The following is a 21,296-nucleotide window of genomic DNA, read 5'->3' on the forward strand; positions in this document are numbered from 1 at the left end:
CGTTACAATACACTTTATTCAAATTCAAATCCATTCTTTTTTACAATGGAGCATGTATCGGCAGCTGCCTCCTGAAATCCCTTCTTTCTTCCCACACCCCATTCCCAGTGCAATTAACAGGGAAGTAATCAAGATCAGATGAATCGCTTGTCATTTTAAAATGGAACTCAATTCCAGAAATAAGCAGTGAGCTCAGCACTCACAGCTCTGCAAATCCAAGTCACGAGGAGATGAAAAATTATTGGTGGCAAATAATTGCTTTTAGCTTGCCCAATGTGTGGGTGCACATGGATGACAGCTCTCTTTTGGTGTCCTTATTTTCTCTTACAAAACCTCATTAAATAAAAGGTTGATTCCAAAAGAGGCTTTGAAAGATGTAAAAGTGCGTAATTGCCTCATTACAGGCACATCGTTTGCAATAGCAAAAAAAGTCCTGCACCTTTTTTGCTGTAAAAAGCAGCACTATGTGTCATTTTTTTTTTAAACTTATATTAAAAGCTCCAATACCAATTGATGCTGTGCCGACTTGCAATGAGGCTTGTTACTTCGTTGTCGCCATGGTGGTCCTGCAATATTTTATATTGTTCCTTGCCCCTATGTTTTCAACCTAAATGAATTATTAAATCCAATAGTTTTAAATTGTTGTGGAGAAGGTCATTGACAATCTAACATGCTGCGTCTTTCTCAGGTTCAACACAGGTTCAGGTACAGGCATCGTGGTCAGCAACATTGAAATCTCTCAGGGCCGCTGGCATCAGCTGGTGGTGAACCGCAATCGGCGTCACGCCATGCTCAGCGTGGACAACGAGCCGCACATCGAGGGCGAAAGTCCGCGCGGAACCGACGGCCTCAACCTGGACACTGATCTGTTCATTGGAGGAGTGCCCGAAGAAATTAAGCAGGAGTACGTCTTTACATTTGTTCATTACCACACTGTAGCAAGAACGTTCGGAGTATTCTATAAAAGGCGTAAATAATCGGATGACTATAGCAGCGATGAAAGAAAATCTTTCAGTTGGGAGCTTTTGCTATTGAACCCTGCATTCTCTTTCCAAACAGCACTTATCAGATCCAATTTTCAATTTTGCTAATGGATTCTGACATTTTAATCCAACATAGTCTTCACCCATATGTCTTAATTGGAAAGCCGGAGGGAATATCCATCCATCCATCGATTTTCTGAGCCGCTTCGCCTCACTCGGGTCGCGGGGGCGCTGGAGCCTATCCCAGCTATCTTCGGGTGAGAGGCGGGGTACAACCTGAACTGGTCGCCAGGCAATCGCAGCCGGAGGAAATAGTGCTCATGTAGTGAAAAAGATCAATTTTAACATTTGCCTCATGAGGTACTCTCATAATGTTAGACAGGTCATATTGGGATGTTTATATTTAAACTAGAAATACATTGTTTGTAGACAAACGCATTGTATCCCACCAGACATCTGGATGTCCTTGTGTCTCCAATATGCATGGATGACTGAACAATAAAATAGTAGGAAAATGGGCAATTACAGTTCCATCAACCCAAAAGATAATAGGGTTAGGGTTAGGGTTAGGGTTAGGGTCAGGGTCATCCTTCGCTGTACAGTTACTCAACTGCATGTCTCAGGTAAAGTAAACATTGTTAGCAAGTTGAATGTAGCCTACGAATCTAGCCTACCATCGTTAGAGCAAATTGTAATCCATAGCAGGTGGTATAGATAAAGGGAGGATGGAGACAGCCGCCGGTGCTCTTTCAACCACTTCAATAGAGAAATGGTACCAAAATACAGTCATCAAAAGCACATTCGGTAGCCCGAGTTGACACATCACTGTACACCGCAGTGGCTAACGCGACAGCCGGGAAATAGACGGCCGGCAGTCCTTTTGGCTCGATAGAATTAACTGAGACACCATTTTTGGCTCACAATGAGATCTCAGCTACTGTCAAACACACAAAAGGTGAATGTGTTTTGAATAAAACTTTGGTTTCCATCATTTATCCATCCATCCCTATTTTTATTCCGCTTATCCTGTTGAGGTTCGCGGGGTCCATTTACACTGCCACTTCGTCAGAACAGACTCTACGCTGCCTGCACCAAAGTCATGCGAGTGCAGCACGACACCATCAATGACTAAAACCATTTTGTTGAACACAACCATTTTTTGGTTTTAATTGTAACAGACTTCCGATTCATTTTTCTTCAATGGTTATAGATCACCTACATTAAAGTTCTCAAACAATCAAGACATTCTATGAGACATGAGCACATTAAATGATCATCAAAATTAAACGATCCCTTTCGAGTTCATCGGTATCCAAGGCGTCATTAGCTTCACAGTTGTAATTTTAAGCTCTGTCCAATATTAGTGTGATGGGATGACTTCGCCTCCTCTCGCTTGTGCAGTGTAAGGGAGAGGACTGCTGTAGGTTCGGGTCTTGTGGGCTGCATCCGCCTGCTGGACGTCAACAACCGGGTGCTCAACCTACAAGAGAACGGCGTTGATAATCTCTATGGCGGCGGTGTGGGCGAATGTGGCAACAACCCCTGCCTGCCAAATCCCTGCAAGAATGGGGCCACATGCCAGGTCAAAGAGGCAGAGATGTTCCATTGCCAGTGCAGCAAAGGATTCTGGGGTAAGGTGATGACAGAGAAGCAATCACACCGGGGGGAAAAAATCCACCAATCTATTGGGGAGAGTTGATTTAGGCTGAGAAGCAGGTAATTTAATGTCCCATGTCTGTTTTGTTAATATGCTGACTTTTCTCTGCTGGTTGAGAAAGTAAGACATCAAAACCAAGTAAGAAGTAAACATTAATTTCTGAGCTCGTTCTTACGAGAATTTGGTAGATGGAGGTATGGGGGTCTTTAAAAAAAAAAAAAAATTTTTGTTTTTGAATGAAACAAATACATCCTGCTTTTAAATCTTGTCAAAAATATTTTATTTTGTACAATTATATTCAAAAGCTCTGACAATTGTCAGGTCAAAGTATTTTCCTTGTGCCAAACACACAAACCAATTGATCATGTTCTCATAAGTTCATAGGCTTTATTAAAAACAGAAAAAAAGCAATAGATCAAAACATCGTTTGAATATTTTTATTGAAAAAAAATCAGTTATTCATTCATTACATTTGTTGAAAAAGCTATTGAAATAGCCTGCGCAGTCAACTAAGCAACTGTGGTGCTAACAAATAGTTCACTCTGGAAAGTAATAAGTTTCCAAACTAATTCCTACTCAATTCTTGTCTGAACACATTGACAAGTTTCTTTCACCCAAGGGTTTCACTGTGATCACGTTACGCTGACAAATCCCAAGTGAGCCTGACAGTGCCCGCAGTCCTGTAGTGCCGGAGGTCTGTTTGTGAACACGATCAAGTCGGTGGGTCCAACGCAGACGTAAGAGATGAAATGTTGAGGCTGGGCAGAAACAGGAAAGCGTCCACCAAATGCTCAGTAATTGGCCTTTGGCCTATCTCTACTTGAACATCCCTTCTTGTTGTTTCTCTCCCTGCAGCTGATGCCAGCTAACAAGCAGCTCAGAGAGAAAATGGTTAAGAGCGGACAGCGGCGCGGCCTAATCATGCGTGCCTCTCGCTGGTTGCTCTGTGGCTTTCAGCAGAAAGTTTCTCGCCAAGTTAATTGTTAGGGTAAACTTTTGTGCCTTGATCTTAGAGGACATGTCCTGTGGGTAGAGAAAGCACATTTGAACTGAATTTTATTGAAAGAGTTGCAAGAAAAAGAACATCCCAAAACCAGCAGATAGGCAAAATAGCAAGACTGTGTGAGTTCAGTCATGATGGGGATCATTAAAGTGGTCCTCACCACAAGCGTTGACTCCTAAAGTAATGGCAGGTGACTTTAGTTGAGTAGAGGGCAAAAACATCATCCAACAGACACTACACAGCCATTCGACACGGAGCCAGAATCATAGGGAGGCCCTCTACTCTTTCAACTGGGTGTATAATTTTTCCAAAATCATTAGAACGTGACCTCCATTGCAGAGAAAATCCCCCCACTTGTGTGGCCCGTATTTTGCCTCAAATCGGTCGGAAGACCTGTGTGGCGATCCTCTCATGATGGATTTCTTTGCATCTCCAGGTCCAACTTGTGCCGACCTCCATGACCCGTGCGAGCCCAGCAGATGCCATCCTTCCTCCCAGTGCCAGGCGCTTCCCGAGGGAGGCTACAAGTGTGAATGTCCGATGGGACGTGAAGGGAGGCACTGCGAGATAGGTAATGTATAAATGATGTTCCAACTCATCCACAGAAGAGTAGCTTCTTTTTCATCAAGCAATAGATTGTGGTTCAGTAGAGCATGGTCCATAATTGTCTTTGCCTTTCCATTTTCAAAAGTGTGATGGCTAAATAATTGATCCTGACTTGAACAGGATTCTGACATTCTTCCATTGGCATGTCTATTTTTTTAAAAGTTAGCCAGAAAACAACTTTTGATCAAGCCAAACCCATTTTCTTGCTGGTTTGAATTCACTGTGGGCACACGCTATGTTGCCACGCTTGTGATGCCATTTGCATAGCTGACGCAGCTATCATTATCCTGCCTACACACTCCGCATTGCGAACCCAGTGCCAAAGTGAGCTGGACTGATTGGTGGAAAAATTCGTTTGCACTCAACAATTCTCAAGAGTTGCCAGGTTTTTTTTCTGCATCCTCCCTCAGTTGCGCCTTGTGACATTTCCATCCATTCTGAATCAAAAAGCACGATCAAACACGAGAGAGCATAAAGGGCAACGGGTTGGTGAGCATCAGAGGTACTGTGGGTTGAAACTAAGGAAGGCCAACTGCAGGTGATTGGCCCGCTGCATCGACTCTGCAAAGGCTGTTAGTGAAAAGCAGCATTCCTCCGTGCCTGCTTGCCCGCAGGTGTCGGGTTCAAACAAATGTGTTGCCAGAGAGCGCCACACGTCAGAGAAAGACTGCGAGTCATCGTGCATAAAGACTAACTCCCTGATGTACGTTTCAGTCTTCTTTCATGATTGTTGCCCTGTATTACTGAACAGCTTGGGCGAAAGCTTGTGTACTTCTTTGTTCTCTCTTTGCGAGCGCCAAAAAGATGATAAATCATCGATAGTGCGTATTATTTCAAAAAGAGAAGCATCAACCCAAACCCTTTGGGAGTTCAGAAAAGCCAAAGGGGAATAGTGTGAGTCCCTGTCAGCAGGTGAATCAAATCAAATGGATGGAGTTGAAGCAAAATCGATGCCATCCCATTGAGAGTGTCTCCCATTCCAAAAGGTGATTTTTATTTCTTTATTTTTACAACGGAATCAATGAGATGAATAATCGCAGCGGTCCTCCCCGACGGCTGTGATTAATGGGGGCGTCAGTCAGTCGCCGACGGCCGCTCGCAGATGAAGCACCGACGGCCCGGTGGACGAAGCCCTTGCGAGAGTTAAAAAGACAGGACCTTTTCACGTATAAAAGTTTCGTAGAGTAATACGATTACGTTCACGCAAAGCTTGCATTTCAATTGTGCAGGGCATGACCACTCCTTGCTATTTGGCATTTCTTCGATCAGATTAGAACGAAAATTGATCACTCAATTTACTTCAAATGGAATAGCATTACTGTAGTACGATTGTAATCACCCCAGAAATTACTATTGAATGCAGAGAGGCGTTGTTGCCATGCCCAACAAAATCAAAGAACTGAATCGAGGACTATGTTACACGGCATTCTGGGGTGCAAAGGGTTTTTGATGCTATGCAAATAAGCCACGTACGTAGTGGTTGCGAGCAGTATAGGAATGACATCAGCGCAATTGCTTTGGATGCTTAGTAAATATTATGAGGCAATGTCATGACATTGTTGCTCATAATCTTGCTTGTGATCTTACTTCCTGAAAATGTCATTCACTGAATATTTAAGGTCAAACACAATCTGTTCTGAGGTCCAATTCGTTTAGCTTTACGTACGATTTTCACACAGTTAGCAGTGAAAATAAAATGAATACCTTTTCAAGTGAAACTGTCACACTCAATGCACCTTGATAACTGAGAAGGCATTTTTAAAGTAACATTTAAAGATGATTTGTTTCTTAAAATAAGGAAACAAGACTTCATATTGAATTGTAAAAACAATTAAATGACGAATGAAAGTTGCTTCTTTTCAAATTAGTTTTGCAAAAAAAGAGTTTTTTTGTAAAACTTCAAGGGGCTTTCAACTTTAGACGTGCCATTGCATTTAGGTGGATATTATTAGGTGCAATTATTTTGAATGAGCCGCACATTTTGTTCCTTGCTATGGCATGATTAAAAAAAAAATGAGTGGAACAGAAAAAGATGACAGGCACACAAAGGCAATGCGTGTTTCGGAGAATTCATGTCATAAACATAAATTGCTGATCCTTTGCTTTTTTTTATTTTTATTATACTCAAGAGTAGTCTGACGATTCAGAAATACAAAAGCACTCATATTATGGTCCACATGAAGAAATACTTGTAGGATCGCGAGAGGACAAAATTCAGCTTCAAAAAGACTTGAAATAGAATTGAATTATGCACTTTTCCCTGCAACATGTTAGTCATGGGCTCTGTTGCTATATTAACATCAGGACCAGTTGAATATTGTGCGAGCCCCTGGTCACAATGCAGATTACGTAAAATAGAATAGCTTGTGAGTCGACGACAATCAGTTGTGTGAGGCCGGTCAACTTTTAAAACAAATTTGTATTCCAATAATACAGTGTTGCCTTGAGGTACAAGTTTAATTTGTTCTGTGACGGCGCTCAACACTTTTTTTTGTTTTGTTTTTTTAGGCAGGAAAATAGCACTCTTTAATATTGTACTTTATAAAAAAACATGGAGTAAGAACATAAATAAATAGAAGAAGGGTGACCGGAGGGTGTGTTCCAACTACAGGAGGATCACACTCCTCAGCCTCCCTGGTAAGGTCGATTTCAGGGTGATAGAGAGGAGGGTCCGTCGGGAAGTCGAATCTCACATTCAGGAGGAGCAGTGTGGACAGGCGGATCGGTGCAGCGTCTGCAGTGATGCAGACTTTGTATCGGTCCGTTGTGGTAAAGAAGTAGCTAAGCCGAAGAGCGAAGCTATCAATTTACCCACCCTCACCTATGGTCACGAGCTGTGGGTTGTGACCGAAAGAACGAGATCCCGGATACAAGCGGCCGAAATGAGTTCCCTCCGCAGGGTGTCCGGGCTCTCCCTTAGAGATAGGGTGAGAAGCTCGGTCATCCGAGAGGAGCTCAGAGTAGAGCCGCTGTTCCTCCACATCGAGAGGAGCCAGATGAGGCGGCTGGGGCATCTGATTCGGACGCCTCCCGGGTGAGGTGTTCCGGGCACGTCCCACCGGGAGGAGATCCCGGGGACGACCCAGGACACGGTGGAGAGACTACGTCTCTCGGCTGGCCTGGGAACGCCTCGGGATCCCCCCGGAAGAGCTGGATGAATTGGCTGGAGAGAGGGAAGTCTGGGCGTCCCTGCTAAAGCTACTGCCCCCACGACCCGACCCCGGATAAGCGGTAGAAAATGGATGGATGGATGGATGGATACATAAATAAATAGAATGTAAAGACAGACTGTTTGTGCGTCATGATTTATTGCTGCAATGCAGTCAATTGTGCTGCTCCTGGTTTGCCTGCCTTGGCTAACGGGATGTGTTGCTCCACCGTTTGTGTTCAAAACCGCAACTATCGATGTGAAAGGCGTTTTCTATTATATGTTAGCATGGAGCTAGCAGTCATTCTTAAGGCAACGTTGTTTGGTTGTCTCAAATACACCACACCAGAGTCCAAACGGTCATCTTCCTTCAACCATTACCACAGATGAGATTTGTAGTAAAAGAACATGCTCTTCTTCATTCGTATGCGATCTAGGTGTCATGAACTCTCAGCTCTTTACCACAAAGGCTGCAGTATTTTCCTCACTCTCCATTGTCAGAATTTGTCTTCCAAGCAGTTCAGTTCGCTATTAATAGAGATGAGTTACATGCGTAATGGTTGTCTGTGCAAGCTTCCAACTGGTGTGCGTCATCAAGATTCAGTCTTTGGAACATCTCATTAGTTTTCTCATCTCAGCGTGCCAGACTTAATACAGTTACTAATTTCAGCCCTTTACAAATCACACTGCAGGTGTGTGGCTTATTTTTTCCAATGTGGTGACATCGGACATCCCCAAATACATAGCCTCTGGTCGCACTTGTGTGTCTCGCTAATATCGAGCCACTTTGTCTTCTTTTTCTTTTTGTTTCTGAGCCAGGAACAGAACATTCTGCAGACAATGTGTTGTGCATTTGTAAAAAAAAAAAAAAAAAGCCTGGCAAATACAATGGCTGCATTCTTTCCATTGGCACTCCACATGCCCTTAGAGGTTGTTTGTTCGGCTCTGACACCACGCCAGGCTGCTGTGTCTTGTTTTGTTTTTTGTTTTTAACTCCGCTAAGGAAGTTATGTTTACTTCACCCAGGATTCGTACTTTTTGTGCAAAATGTTAAACCATTTTTTTCCCCTTCATTATTATTGTTCAAGGATGGTCCCATCACATTTTGGTTAGATTCCTACAAAGGAGTTTTAGGGTCACATTTAAAAAAAAGGAACAAAAATTCATATTAAATGAATAGTCATACAATTACAGCCGATAATTATTCAATGACAAAAGTAATACTTTTACCTTTGGCAAAGTAATACTAGAATTAATTAAAAAGGAAGAATATTACACTTGTGATTTGTCCCTTGAATTAAGAAAATTATGACAAATGTAGGGGACCTTAACGTATGCTTTTATGCTGTTTTCATAAATAATAAAACACGCAGGTTATTGAAGCATCAACATCAGATACATTTTTTCAATACAAAGACATTCAAGATCTGATTCACATTATTTGATTGGCCATCAATTAGATTATGTCATGGAAAATCCCATTCAACATGTTCAGATTGGTATCTCCTGGTCAAATCTCGTTTGAGCAGGTTGTCACGTGTGCTCTTTTATACATTCTTACTACTTTACATTCGGTCCGCTTTAACCAGGCAGAATAAGAATCCAACTTTTTTGTGCTTCCAGTTGCGGAGAGGAGAGGGGCATACATGCCACTCTTCAATGGAGACTCTTACCTGGAGCTCAAGGGGCTGCATCTTTATGCACATGATCTGCGGTGAGTTCTTTTTTTTGTTTTTGCATTTTTTGGGCATTTTTCTTATGTAGCTGTGTTACTCACCCAGCGTGTAGTTTTACGAATATATGATCCACTGTTCGCCATATACAACCCCGATTCCAATTAAGTTGGAAGCTTGTGAATGAGTGAGCAATTCAGGGAAGCTCCTGTTCTCAATCCCAATCGTGGCACCCGCCTGTTCCCAATGAGCCTGTTCACCTGTGGGATGTTCCAAACAGGTGTTTTTCCAAACAGGTGTCTTTTTTGGAACGTGTTGCAGCCATAAAACTGCAAGTTAATTATTATTTGCTAAAAACAATCAAGTTGATCAGTTTGAACTTGTAGCGTATTCAATCAAATATAGGTCGAACATGATTTGCAAATCATTGTATTCTGTTTTTATTTATGTTTAACACAACGTCCCAACTTCGTTGGAATTGGGTTTGTAGAAGTGCAAGTTTGACGTCTTTGCATGTGTTTTGTGAACAGTCAAAAAGTCAGCATGACAGTGGTTCTTATGGCCAACGACTCCAACGGCCTTATCTTCTACAACGGGCAAAAATCTGACGGAAAAGGAGACTTCATCTCTTTGTCGCTCAATGAGGGCATCCTGGAATTCCGCTACGACCTTGGCAAGGGGCCTGCTACCATCAGGTTGGCATAAACCGACACTCCTAATAAAGATTGTTATGTCCGAATATAGTTGCAGTACACAATTCATATTTATGTCACAACATATGCTGCTGTTTTTGTTTTTCCTTATACCATAGACAAGTTTCCTCAATGTTTTGGTGTAAACGTTTTGTTTGACTTGTCTCGTGTGTACGTTTCCTGGCAATGCTTGTCCAGTTGCTCACGCACTGAGGTGTGTTTGTGATCCAGGAGTAAAGAACCTATCAGGCTGAACATGTGGAACACCATCAGCTTGGAGCGCTCCAATCGCAAAGGAGAGATCATGGTGAACAAGAAGGACGCCGTCCGAGGAGAGGCGCCGGTAAATGCGTAGCCCGCTAACGAGCTCCCGTCAATGTCGTCTTGCTTTCAGCATGCCGAGCTTTTGGGCCTACCTGTATGTGGTATGCTTCGCCCTGCTTGGGACGTACTTCCTGTTGTTGTTGGTCCATCAGCTGCTCCTCTCACATCATTATGAAAAAGCTCCATCAGCTGTTATTATGTGTTTGCTTTCTCCTCGTGGTTGTATTTTTTTGTCGAACTATCCAATTCTACAACAGTGGGTGGCAAAATGCCCCCATTCAGCTTGTTTATCAGTTTCGTGGATTGCTTAAGCATAGATTTATGCAGAAGAGCATGAGGTTTATGGTAATTGCAGTCCAAGGTGTACCCATGTGTTTTAAAACTCCCAACTTAGTCAATATGATTTTCTTAAGTGTCACGGAAGCATACTGGGTGATCTTTTGTGATTTTGTTATGGAATCCCCAGTGGCTTTTGGCTGAAAAAAATGACAAGCATAAAAGTGAGAGGTAGAGCTGCAGATATCGGGGGACACTTTTGAAAAGCTGTCTTGAATCTGGGAGTCCTGTAATTCTGATTTTTTTTTTTTTTTTTTTGGTCAGCTTTTCATTTTGCTGAGCTTGACTTCGACACGCCAAAGAAAAATAGCTTCCGGAGTGCGCACCCTTACTTTTATTAAGTCGGACAGAGAGCGGTATCACAAAACCCTCGAGTCCGACCGAGCAGGTGCACAGTTTCAAACGGTGGCAAGCCTTACGTCTGATAAGCCGCCTTGTGCCGTCAAATTACATTAAACGGTGTAATTTGTGATTATGAACATGCATTTTGTGAACTCTCGTCATCTTCTCACAATCAACACAGCAAATTTTCCTCCTCGCTGCTTCCCTGCCGCCACCTTCTTTCATCATCCATATGGTAATTGCATCTTACTCCTGCAATAGAGGCAGAAAATCTTAATAAAATAAGCAGGAGAAAAGCAAAGAAGACAGTGGAGGATGGTAATGGTCTGTTGGGACTTGAATGGATGAGCTGAAGCTAAGTGAGGAGCTTTGGAGCCGAGTGACAGCACTCTTCAAACAAAATGAACGCTCACACTGGAATGGACGTACATATTTCTATGTACGATATATTGCATGCTGGGAGTGTTCATCATTCCAAGGACAGCTGAGGCTGGCCGCATGATGAAGTGCATACTTTCAAAGGCACAGACGTCTTTCTCTAATGGAATAACAACCTTTTTGGTTCGCCTCGCACATCGCGGCCGCACCTCCTTAAATGAGGCACGTGGGAAGGCCACTTTCTCGGCTCCGAGGGCTCTCGTCATCTTTTCCCAATGACGGTGCTTGTTCTTGCACGGTCTTTTCAGAAGTATTTTCATTTTAGTTTTTATTGTATGTGCATGTACAGGATTTATACAAATGCAAAAAAAAGAGAGGGTTTTACAGTTCCTCTGTTCTTGTAATCGTATTACTGAGGCATTACCCGTGCATGCTACACCACTACTGTGTCTCATATTCTTACAGCTCAGGATACGTCCTTTGCTATTTAAAAATATGTTTTTATAATAGACAGTTCTGTGCAAAAGTCTTGCGCCACCGTTACTTTTATTGTTTTAGCAGTGCCATAATCATAAAGACAAAACTAGAAGGTCACGAAGTAGAGCACAGACCTCCACCAAGGATGAGCTATTAAGAAAATGGGCAAACCATTCATACAGCTTTGCATTTGGGGTTTGTTGCCCATCTATTTGATACGTCCTTGTTAATGCAAGATGTGCCAATATGATTGTAAGGGCTTGGGCAGTTACAATGGTATCATATTGACTCAAAATAATGCACTCTTATCCAGATCATGAGCAAAAAGTTATTAAAATGTAATTGGTTGTTCCTTCACACGCCATTGCTCTACAAAGTTTTGTGTATTCATTTGCTTAAACCTGCTGTGTCCTATCAATTCAAATCATATTAAGTAACTTAAAAAGTCTCATAAAGACAAAGGTAGCGGTCGCATCAGGTTTTTGCACAGTACTGGAAAAAGACAACGTTTTTGCATTAAAATAATCATTTCAAAATGCCAAAGCTGCCAGTGCCATGATAAGCTCTAACCATAAATCTATTTAAGTCCAAGGGAAGTCTGTTTCCTCAGAAGTCACAATAATGGCAACTCGGGGAAATATTTCCTCAAATAGTGGCTGAGGGAGTTTTGGTTTTACTCAACCCCAGAGAGAACCAACTGTTTATGAGCTGTTTATTTGCTAAATTTGTATGATAGTTAATAATATCATTGTATGTTTTGAATGTATATGGTTATAAGTATATCTATTGTATTGTATTGTATAGAGTCCATCCATCCATCCATTTTCTGAGCCGCTTCTCCTCACTAGGGTCGCGGGCGTGCTGGAGCCTATCCCAGCTGTCATCGGGCAGGAGGCGGGGTACACCCTGAACTGGTTGCCAGCCAATCGCAGGGCACATAGGAACAAACAACCATTCGCACTCACAGTCATGCCTACGGGCAATTTAGAGTCTCCAATTCATGCATGTTTTTGGGATGTGGGAGGAAACCGGAGTACCCGGAGAAAACCCACGCAGGCACGGGGAGAACATGCAAACTCCACACAGGCGGGGACGGGGATTGAACCCCGCACCTCAGAACTGTGAGGCTGACGCTCTAACCAGTCGGCCACCGTGCCGCTATTGTATAGAGTGTTTTGGCAAATCTTTCCTGACAGAATAAGTAAGGGTGCAATCTTGTATGTGTGGGTTTTTATTATAAGAAAAAAGGAGAGCAAAAGGTTCAAGTCGTCACCAGTCGTTACCGGTTACTGATGCACAGGCACAAAACGTCACCTCTGTTATACAGAAGTGGGAGAGACAGAGATGAACAGAAAAAACAAAAAGAAATACATCCCTCTCGTTTCCACAACATTCTCACACAATTTGCTTCGTCCAGCTGCACTCAAACTTCTCTTCATGGGAATGGATACGTGCAGGGGATGAGAAAGGACGAGGAAAACAGGGAGTAGTCAAAAAACATCAGCCCATCTGGGGTGCCAGTCAAGGGCACACATAAGCACATGGAACAATAAAACATGTAAAGGTTATACGAAACTAATACAACTAATATTTGAAATATATGAAACATACATTTTCCAGCTCAAGACCACAATGCATAGAAAAACATACATTTTGGTTTTTAATTAAATATGTTTGGGGGGGGGAGTATGTGCATGAAGGCGCTAAACGTTTGCATGTTCCTGCAGGCTTTGGCATGTCTCACTGTGCACCCTTACCAGCCTTATAATAACTACATTCCTCCCTATTTTGTGTTTTCTTTCTCTACGATGTGCTGTCTGGATATAAGAAATCACGCAAGGTAATGAGACAAGTCGCACCTTAGCCCAGGTTTCATTTTGAGCCATTCACGATGTCCTGTCACTCCCACCTCTTTTTGTGTAATCAAAAAGAAACCATTTCTGCCGAGCAGTGGGCAGCTTTGGAGAAAAACCTGTCATTTCATAAGCTTGTTGTGCACACACTCATTGCACTGAGGCAGGGAGCTTTATAAAAAAATAAAAAAAACACTTTGGCTTTCACCTCAGTCCATCTGCTGCGGGGGCGGATGGGGTGTGAAGGTGGGAGGGAAGAAAGAAGCGGAGGCAGCCATCATTGTGCCGGCCATTGTTTTTTTAAGGGGCAAACGTCTTCATTAGCCCCGCGTAGGTGGGAATATCACGTCAGGCTGCGCGGCTGTTGCCAGTGAAAGCGACAAACTGTGAAAAATGGATCCACGGAGACCGTGGAGGTACTGAGGAAGCGAAGCCGTGTTGTTCTTTTGTCATCTGCTCTCACTTGTTGTGTAAACAGGAACAGTCCTCCATCCTATTACAAGTCCTCCTCCACTCACTCGCACGGCCCTGCAGTACCCCCAAAAGTCCTCGGTGAACTTCAGCGGGCTACAAACTCTCTGGAGCCAGTTGTGTGGTCTCGCACAAGAGGCAACAAAACAGCACTATTGCATTGCAGGATATGTAGATGTATATGCACAAACAGAGAGAGAGCGAGAGAGAGATAATTATAGTGTATATATACAGTGCTCTATTGAATGTTTTGGGAGTAAGTCCTTCATGAAGGTATACTGTAATGCAATATGAAAATAAACAAAAAATTCAATTCCTGACGTGCAGCAAATCACTTAACGATGCAAAAGTCTTTGATTTATAAAAAGCAGTTTCCACCTTTATACTACACACTATACAGTATAATGTGTTTTGCGTCTGACTTGCAAAGTAACCCCAAAACACTTATATAGTCACTGTTGGAGAATTTGAATATCTTACAATAAAAGATCAATAATGGAATAAACCGAATATATATATATTATAGCTACAGTACTTTGTGTTTGTGCATGTGTGTGCGTGCTGAATTGTCATTGTGTACCACAATTTGGGGCTTTGCGCTGTTGTTGTTGTCCAGCAGTAGATGACAACATTGGCAAAGCGAAGCGACAACACTCACATCTGGGTCCAGCCACCTTGGCCTAAGCCCCCGATCGGTCTCCGTTGGATGCAACAACACAATCTCAGCTTTAGCCAAGTGTCTCTGCCTCCTGCGTTCCAATTCCCCGCCTAAATAGAAGCCAGCTTGCCTCCACAAAGCCTGTTTATTTGGCCTCTTCCATCATTTTTACAGCAATTAACTCCATGTTTTCCCTCTGGTAATTAGTGTCCCAGTTCGAATAAACATACATTTCTTTCTTTCCTTAGATGTGTGCCGAGCCGTTTGGCTTAAAAAAAAATCATAATTAAAAAAAAATCATACTTCTTCCTTGTCCTTCCGCACGTGTTAGTGGGGAAAGGGTTTAGGTGGAAGTATTCAATTCTGGTGCATACCTAGATCTAGGTGCCGATACTGTTAAAATTGGATTGAACGTTTTCTTTAAATTTCCATTGAATAATTCATGCGACTTAATGGCCAACTTTGGCCGTATGAAGGTTTAATTGTTCTGCGCCTACTTAGTGCTGTTCTCATTTGAAATGTCTTTAAGAGACAGTCATATCTCTGGACGATTCCCTTTTGTACTTTCTTTTAATGCCTCACATCTAGAAGATAATTGACCACCCTCTCAGCAGACATAGAAATTAATTATGTTGTAATACATCAACTGCGCTGATGTGTGTTGAGGTCGAGGTAGTGCGGTTATACCCTCGCCGGGCTCCAAAACGGATATGGATCATTTTAATGGCAGAAACTATTTATTACAGTGGCATATGTGCAAATGCGCTACATTAATCTCACCCTATATATATATATCAACTAAAATGATACAACTCATTGCAGGCTCACAGGACACAAAACATTATTCCATAAACCATCATGTCCTGCAGAAAAAGATTACTTTTTAAAGCAATCTTTGGATTATTTTGCTATTAATTTGTCATAGTTTCCCAGCTGAAAACAATTTCTTATCCTGTTTCATCAGAACCTCCATGTGGACCTTAACCTGAAAGAGTCTCTCTTTGTTGGCGGAGCTCCTGACTATAGTCGACTGGCAAGAAGCGCCGCACTCACTGAAGGCTTCAAGGGAACAATCCAAAAGGTAAATGTTTGGAAATCTTTTTTTTTCCTGAAGGAGTTTTGTGTCAATGCCTCTATGTGTATCTAAGGAGTTTTTACACAGCATACAGTGGAGCCACTCAAGTCAAATATACATCCCCAATTCCAATGAAGTTGGGACATTGTGTTAAACATAAATAAAAAGAGAATACAATGATTTGCAAATCATGTTCAACCTATATTTCATTGAATACACTACAAAGACAAGATATGTAATGTTCAAACTGATCAACTTTATTGTTTTTAGAAAATAATCATTAATTTTGAATTTTATGGCCCAAAAAAAGTCATGTTTACCACTGTCTTACATCAGCTTTTCTTTTAACAACATTCAATAAACGTTTGGGAATTGAGGACACTAATTGTTGAAGCTTTGTAGGTGGAGTTCTTTCCCAGTCTTGCTCGATGTACAGCTTCAGCCGTTCAACAGTCCGGGGGTCTCCGTTGTCGTATTTTACGCTTCGTAATGCGCCACACATTTTCAATGGGAGACAGGTCTGGAATGCAGGCTGGCCAGTCTAGTACGCGCACTCTTTTACTCCGAAGCCACGCTGTTGTAACACGTGCAGAATGTGGTTTGGCATTGTCTTGCTGAAATAAGGAGGGGCTTCCGTAAAAAAGACGCTGCTTGGATGGCAGCATATGTTTCTCCAAAACCTGTATGTACCATTCAACATTAATGGTGGCTTCACAGATGTGCAGGTTACGCATGCCATTGGCAAATGCTGGCTTTTGAACTTTGCGTCCATAACAGCGCAGATGGTTCTTTTCCTCCTTGGCCCGGATGGCACGACGTCCACAATTTCCAAAAACAATTTGAAATGGCAGCATATGGTTCTCCAAAACCTGTATGTACCTTTCAGCGTTAATGGTGCCTTCAGAGATGTGTAAGTTACCCATGCCATTGGCACCAACACTGCCCCATACCATCACAGATGCTGGCTTTTCAACTGTGTCAGCAAGAATAATAATAAGATGGCAAGTCTTCCTCATCACGTTCTTTACCCCATCCCACAGTTAAGAATGTGAACAAGCGCAACGCATACATTCTTAAAATCGCTCCCAATGACGGCTGTTGAATTCAAATATTCATGTTAACATGGAGGACTGGCAGTGAATGAGTTTTAATGCTAGGCAATCCGCCTTCAGCAGTCCTTCCCTATAATATATTTCACGTCCATCACATCATCAAAGTCTGTATACCAGTTATTATTTTTAAGAATCATCCAGTCGTTATACGTTCTTTTTACATCGTATAATGATTAAGAATGTCAAAATGTCACTTATAATTTTGTATTATTGTTATTAAAATTGACCTTACAAATGATTAATTCAATTTCCATTATTTCCTGTGGGGAATAAAAGTGATTCTTAATCCAAACGAATGTAAACGTTCCACTGTACTACAGTACATAATGACCTCAAATTCTTGTGCCCCATACAAATGCCGAGCAATTATTTATTAGATGTCAACTTGTCACTTTATCCATTGTCATATTAACCTTTTTTTTTTTTTTTTGCCATCACAGTGGCACTGCTCATTTGGATAAGCATTCCATGCACTAATAATAGAATGCACATTTTGAAGTCCCTTTATTTCGTTTTTCCTTAGATCTTTCTCCAACAGCTTTCTGGTATTTTATTTTTTTATGATTCCCTTCTCTCGCTTTCCAGTAAAACGACAAAAATAGCCCAGCAGAACAAAGGCAGGATGTTACTGTTTACATAAACTTGTCATTAGTTCTCCTTTAAAATGTTTCGCTTGACACTTTGGAGAAAATCATAAGCTAAGTTTTTTTTTGAACATGGCCGCTGAAGTTAATTATGTAGAAAAGGTGTTGCGTTCTCAGTGTGTTGTAGCGTTTAACATGAACTTTGTGTTACATGAACCCCAATTGCAATATGTGATGCACATATAACTGAAGATGCAAGTCTTTCTCATTCGAGGATGTATGTGATTTTACTTGAACATGAGATCTTTTCCGCCAAAGCAAAGCCAAAATGATGATTTATGTTTTTCCCCCAAGATCGATTAAAGCAATAGTAAAGAAATAATCAAGTGTCTTTGCACCATGGCTCCCCCTACAGTTTTGAAATGCGCCTCATCGTCGAAAACCATTTAGGACAGGATACAAATGTCATCTCACCTTTACTTGGATTTGACTGACGTTTTGTTACGGTTTTTTTTTTCCCAATAGATCATTTTGATGGGCACGCCCATCCTCAGAGAGGAGAACGCCCTGCGCTCCCAAAATCTGGCCATGTTCCAGGAGCACCCATGTTCCCGGGAACCCTGCCACAATGGGGGGCGCTGCAACCCCCAGCTGGACACTTACGAGTGTGTTTGCCTCAGCGGCTACTCTGGGGGACACTGTCAGAACAGTAAGTAACTTGGCCTGTCATGGCCCGACTGGATGCTATCATTATTCTTGCACTGTTTTTGTAGCAGTGTCATGTCTGCCACATTTTTGGAATGTGTGCACCATGACTTGTCTTTTTCAGTGGTGCTCATGGGAAGAAAAAAAAACAAAAAACGGACTTTAATCTATAGCAAGGGTCACTAATATGGTGCCCGCGAGCACCAGGTAGACCTCATGGGGACCCCGTGGGCCTGTTCTAAAAATAGTTCACCAGTGATGGGACATTGTGTTTTGCTAGCAATTTTGCTGTTGTAGAAGTGATCGTTTAGAAAAGGGAACACAACATTCATAGAAATAAAATGTTGCATTTTGATATATTTTTGTTTGATAATTATTGTGACAAATCATTAATATGATCAGTGTGTTCTCATAGATGGATAACATTAGTTATTAAAGATAACATATCATTCAAAGTAATTTGAGTACATTTGTTATTTCAGAGGCAGCACGTTGGTCGACTGGTTAGCACATCTGCCTCACGGTTCTGAGGACCCGGGTTCAAATCCGGCCTCGCGTGTGTGGAGTTTGCATGTTCTCCCCGTTGCCGCGTGGGGTTTCTCCGGGTACTCCGGTTTCCTCCCACATTCCAAAAACATGCATGAATTGGAGACTCTAAATTGCCCGTAGGTGTGAATGTGAATGCGAATGGTTGTTTGTTTGTATGTGCCCTGCGATTGGCTGGCGACCAGTTCAGGGTGTACCCCCCGATGATAGCTGGGATAGGCTCCAGCACGCCCGCAACCCTAGCGAGGAGAAGCGGAATGGAAAATGAATGAATGAATGTTATTTCAGAAGTGTGTATCCAGCTGCTAGTCCTCCCATTCGCTATTAATGATAACATAGACTGTAATTAAAGGTAATGTGAGTACATTTGTTATTTCAGAAGTGTTCATTCATCTTTACCCAAGATGTAGCTTTCAGTTTCAAAAGGGTTGGTGACCCCTGACCTATAGGAAATGGATGGATGGATTCTAGCGCTTGACATTGTGTATCATGTACTACTATTAAATTCTCACAAGAACAAGGATGAGTGAAGTTGAGCTCATATCATTCACTTTAATGATGAATGAAAGTCTATTCAAATGTTTTTAGCTCTGGTCCCTTCCGATGAATGTCATCATAAAGTAAAATGAACATGTGTAGTTAGTCCTTTGGTTAGTAGGTTAGTTAGGCCAGTGTTATTGTTCCTTGATCTTCAACCGAATTCTTAAATGAGTCAACTGGCACTACACCAACACGTGACTCCGTGTGGCCTTGATCACTTCTGTCTGACAACTCTAAACGAAGCATGGCTCAAATGTATTTTCCAAAAACATTCCCCGCCTCTGCCGTTAACCTTGTGCACGTGGCCGCCTGTCCCTTTTAATTAACGTTAATGAAAAACGCACCAGCATTCACACGTCAGCTCAGATAACTCCATCTTCCCTCTTATTGATCGGCGTGAGCTCATCCACTCATCATGCCCCTCCCTCCCTTCGCAGCCATTTATGAGAAGTCTGCCGGGACCGAGACGGAGGCCGTTGCCTTCGACGGGCGGACCTTCGTCGAATACCACAACGCTGTCACGAGGAGGTAAGGAAGAGGGCGAGAGCATGTCTCCATCTATTTAGCCCGTTGCAACAATTCCATCCTAATTGCCGCATTAACCAAATAAACGTCTACGCGCCTCGCCCCCACCTCACTAAGCTGTGATGACAAGCTTGATGATATCATCAGCTCACATGCTTCAGGGGGACTAGCAGCGAGCTAATAGTACTCCTTTTAACACAATTTCACTAATTACCAAGACATTCAACAATCAGAGTGTTGCCCTGAGTCAAGTCTCTAGTCGTTTTGCATAATGACATTTGTGTGAGACTTGCGATATCTGACATTTGACAAAGAGATAGAGCTGATGCATCCATGTAAAAGGGCTTCTTCGGGGAGGTCTTACACAAGAAGAAAACAAGAGGTCGTGTCCCTTTAGGCTGCTGGTGTGACATTTGTACTCCTCCAGACTGAAGTTTGCCTCAGGGACGATGGAAAAAAAAAAACAGTGTCTGAGCAGAGTGCAAATGGCTCTCTATATTTGTCAACACAAGCTCCAGTAATGTTGAATAATTCGCTCCCAAAACACTTAGTGTCTGTCTTTGTGTGTTGCTTGTTTTGTCCAGCGTTAGTTTTGACCCTTTTTTGTCTTCTTGTGTCTGTTCTCACATAAAATGTCCCTCACTGTCTTTCCTTTTCCACCAAAGCCAACTGACCAATGAGATCCCAGAGTAAGTAGACGATATGTCTATTAGGACATTTCAGGAAGCTTCAAATCAAGCCTAACTAACAGCAATAAAACTGCCCATTTTGTGAGAATAAGCATAATTGAATACATTCACCAAAAAAGAACCACATCCAGTTTCCAGCCATATCCTCATTTACATGCAGACAATAATCATCCTAACTATACATGTCCAAAATTCATTCAATTCAACTCCATGTTTCAGTTTGACAGATTTTGTTATTTTCAATACATTTTGCAGCGTCATTAGATTGTTTCTGTTGCCCTTGTCCTCCCCCCCCCCCCCCCCCCAATGCAACGAGAAGCATGAATGTGTGCATGATAAGCATTGTGCCTGTACCCCGGAGAAATGGAATTGCTTTACCGAAAATGTACAATATTTTATGCATGGTTCGTATACAAAAAAAAAAGAATTGCCGTGCATTTTTGGACTGAATGGCATTACAGTAGCTGTAGTGTGGAACTGTAGTGTGAGACCCCCACCCCCATGAAAACAGCAAGAAGAAGCAATACGGAGATAGTCGATAGTTTAGTATTCCTGATCATTAGTCAGGTAAGTCAGCCCTATTTGGGGGGAAAAAAAAAAGAAAAAAGCTCACTGTATTCAGATCAGATTTCCAGTCTTTATCCTTTTGTTTTTTTCTGTTAGGAGGACTAATTAATAACACAGAGAGAGAGAGAGAGAGAGAGAGAGGCAGTGACATGTTAATCACAGAGGTGCCCCCTCCCTTTTAGATAGGACCTCCGGTTGAGAGCTCTTGCAGTGTTTATCCACAGGCATCAATCTCACTTAACATGAGTGGGGACAGTGGCTCCTTAGAGCCGGACTATCAAAAGTTTAATGGATGTCACATTTAGTAAAGAGCCACAATGAATTTGAGTCGAAGCAAGGGGGAGCTCGGGCA

General features: G+C 42.2%; 1 protein-coding gene across 4 annotated transcripts in view; it reads left to right on the forward strand.

Annotated features, from left to right (window-relative positions):
- The window catches only part of agrn (agrin), a 235,913-nt gene that overhangs the window by 201,024 nt on the left and 13,593 nt on the right, over positions 1–21,296 (forward strand). For all 4 annotated transcript variants that reach the window (XM_061767294.1, XM_061767317.1, XM_061767300.1 and 1 more), the window contains 9 exons: positions 689–904; positions 2,385–2,614; positions 4,080–4,214; positions 9,021–9,111; positions 9,601–9,765; positions 9,994–10,105; positions 15,566–15,682; positions 17,898–18,081; positions 19,601–19,691. In XM_061767294.1, coding sequence (XP_061623278.1) covers positions 689–904; positions 2,385–2,614; positions 4,080–4,214; positions 9,021–9,111; positions 9,601–9,765; positions 9,994–10,105; positions 15,566–15,682; positions 17,898–18,081; positions 19,601–19,691 — 1,341 coding nt within the window. The remainder of the gene's footprint in view (positions 1–688; positions 905–2,384; positions 2,615–4,079; positions 4,215–9,020; positions 9,112–9,600; positions 9,766–9,993; positions 10,106–15,565; positions 15,683–17,897; positions 18,082–19,600; positions 19,692–21,296) is intronic.

This window comes from Phyllopteryx taeniolatus, chromosome 1 (assembly GCF_024500385.1).
Source record: "Phyllopteryx taeniolatus isolate TA_2022b chromosome 1, UOR_Ptae_1.2, whole genome shotgun sequence".
Lineage (NCBI taxonomy): Eukaryota > Metazoa > Chordata > Actinopteri > Syngnathiformes > Syngnathidae > Phyllopteryx > Phyllopteryx taeniolatus.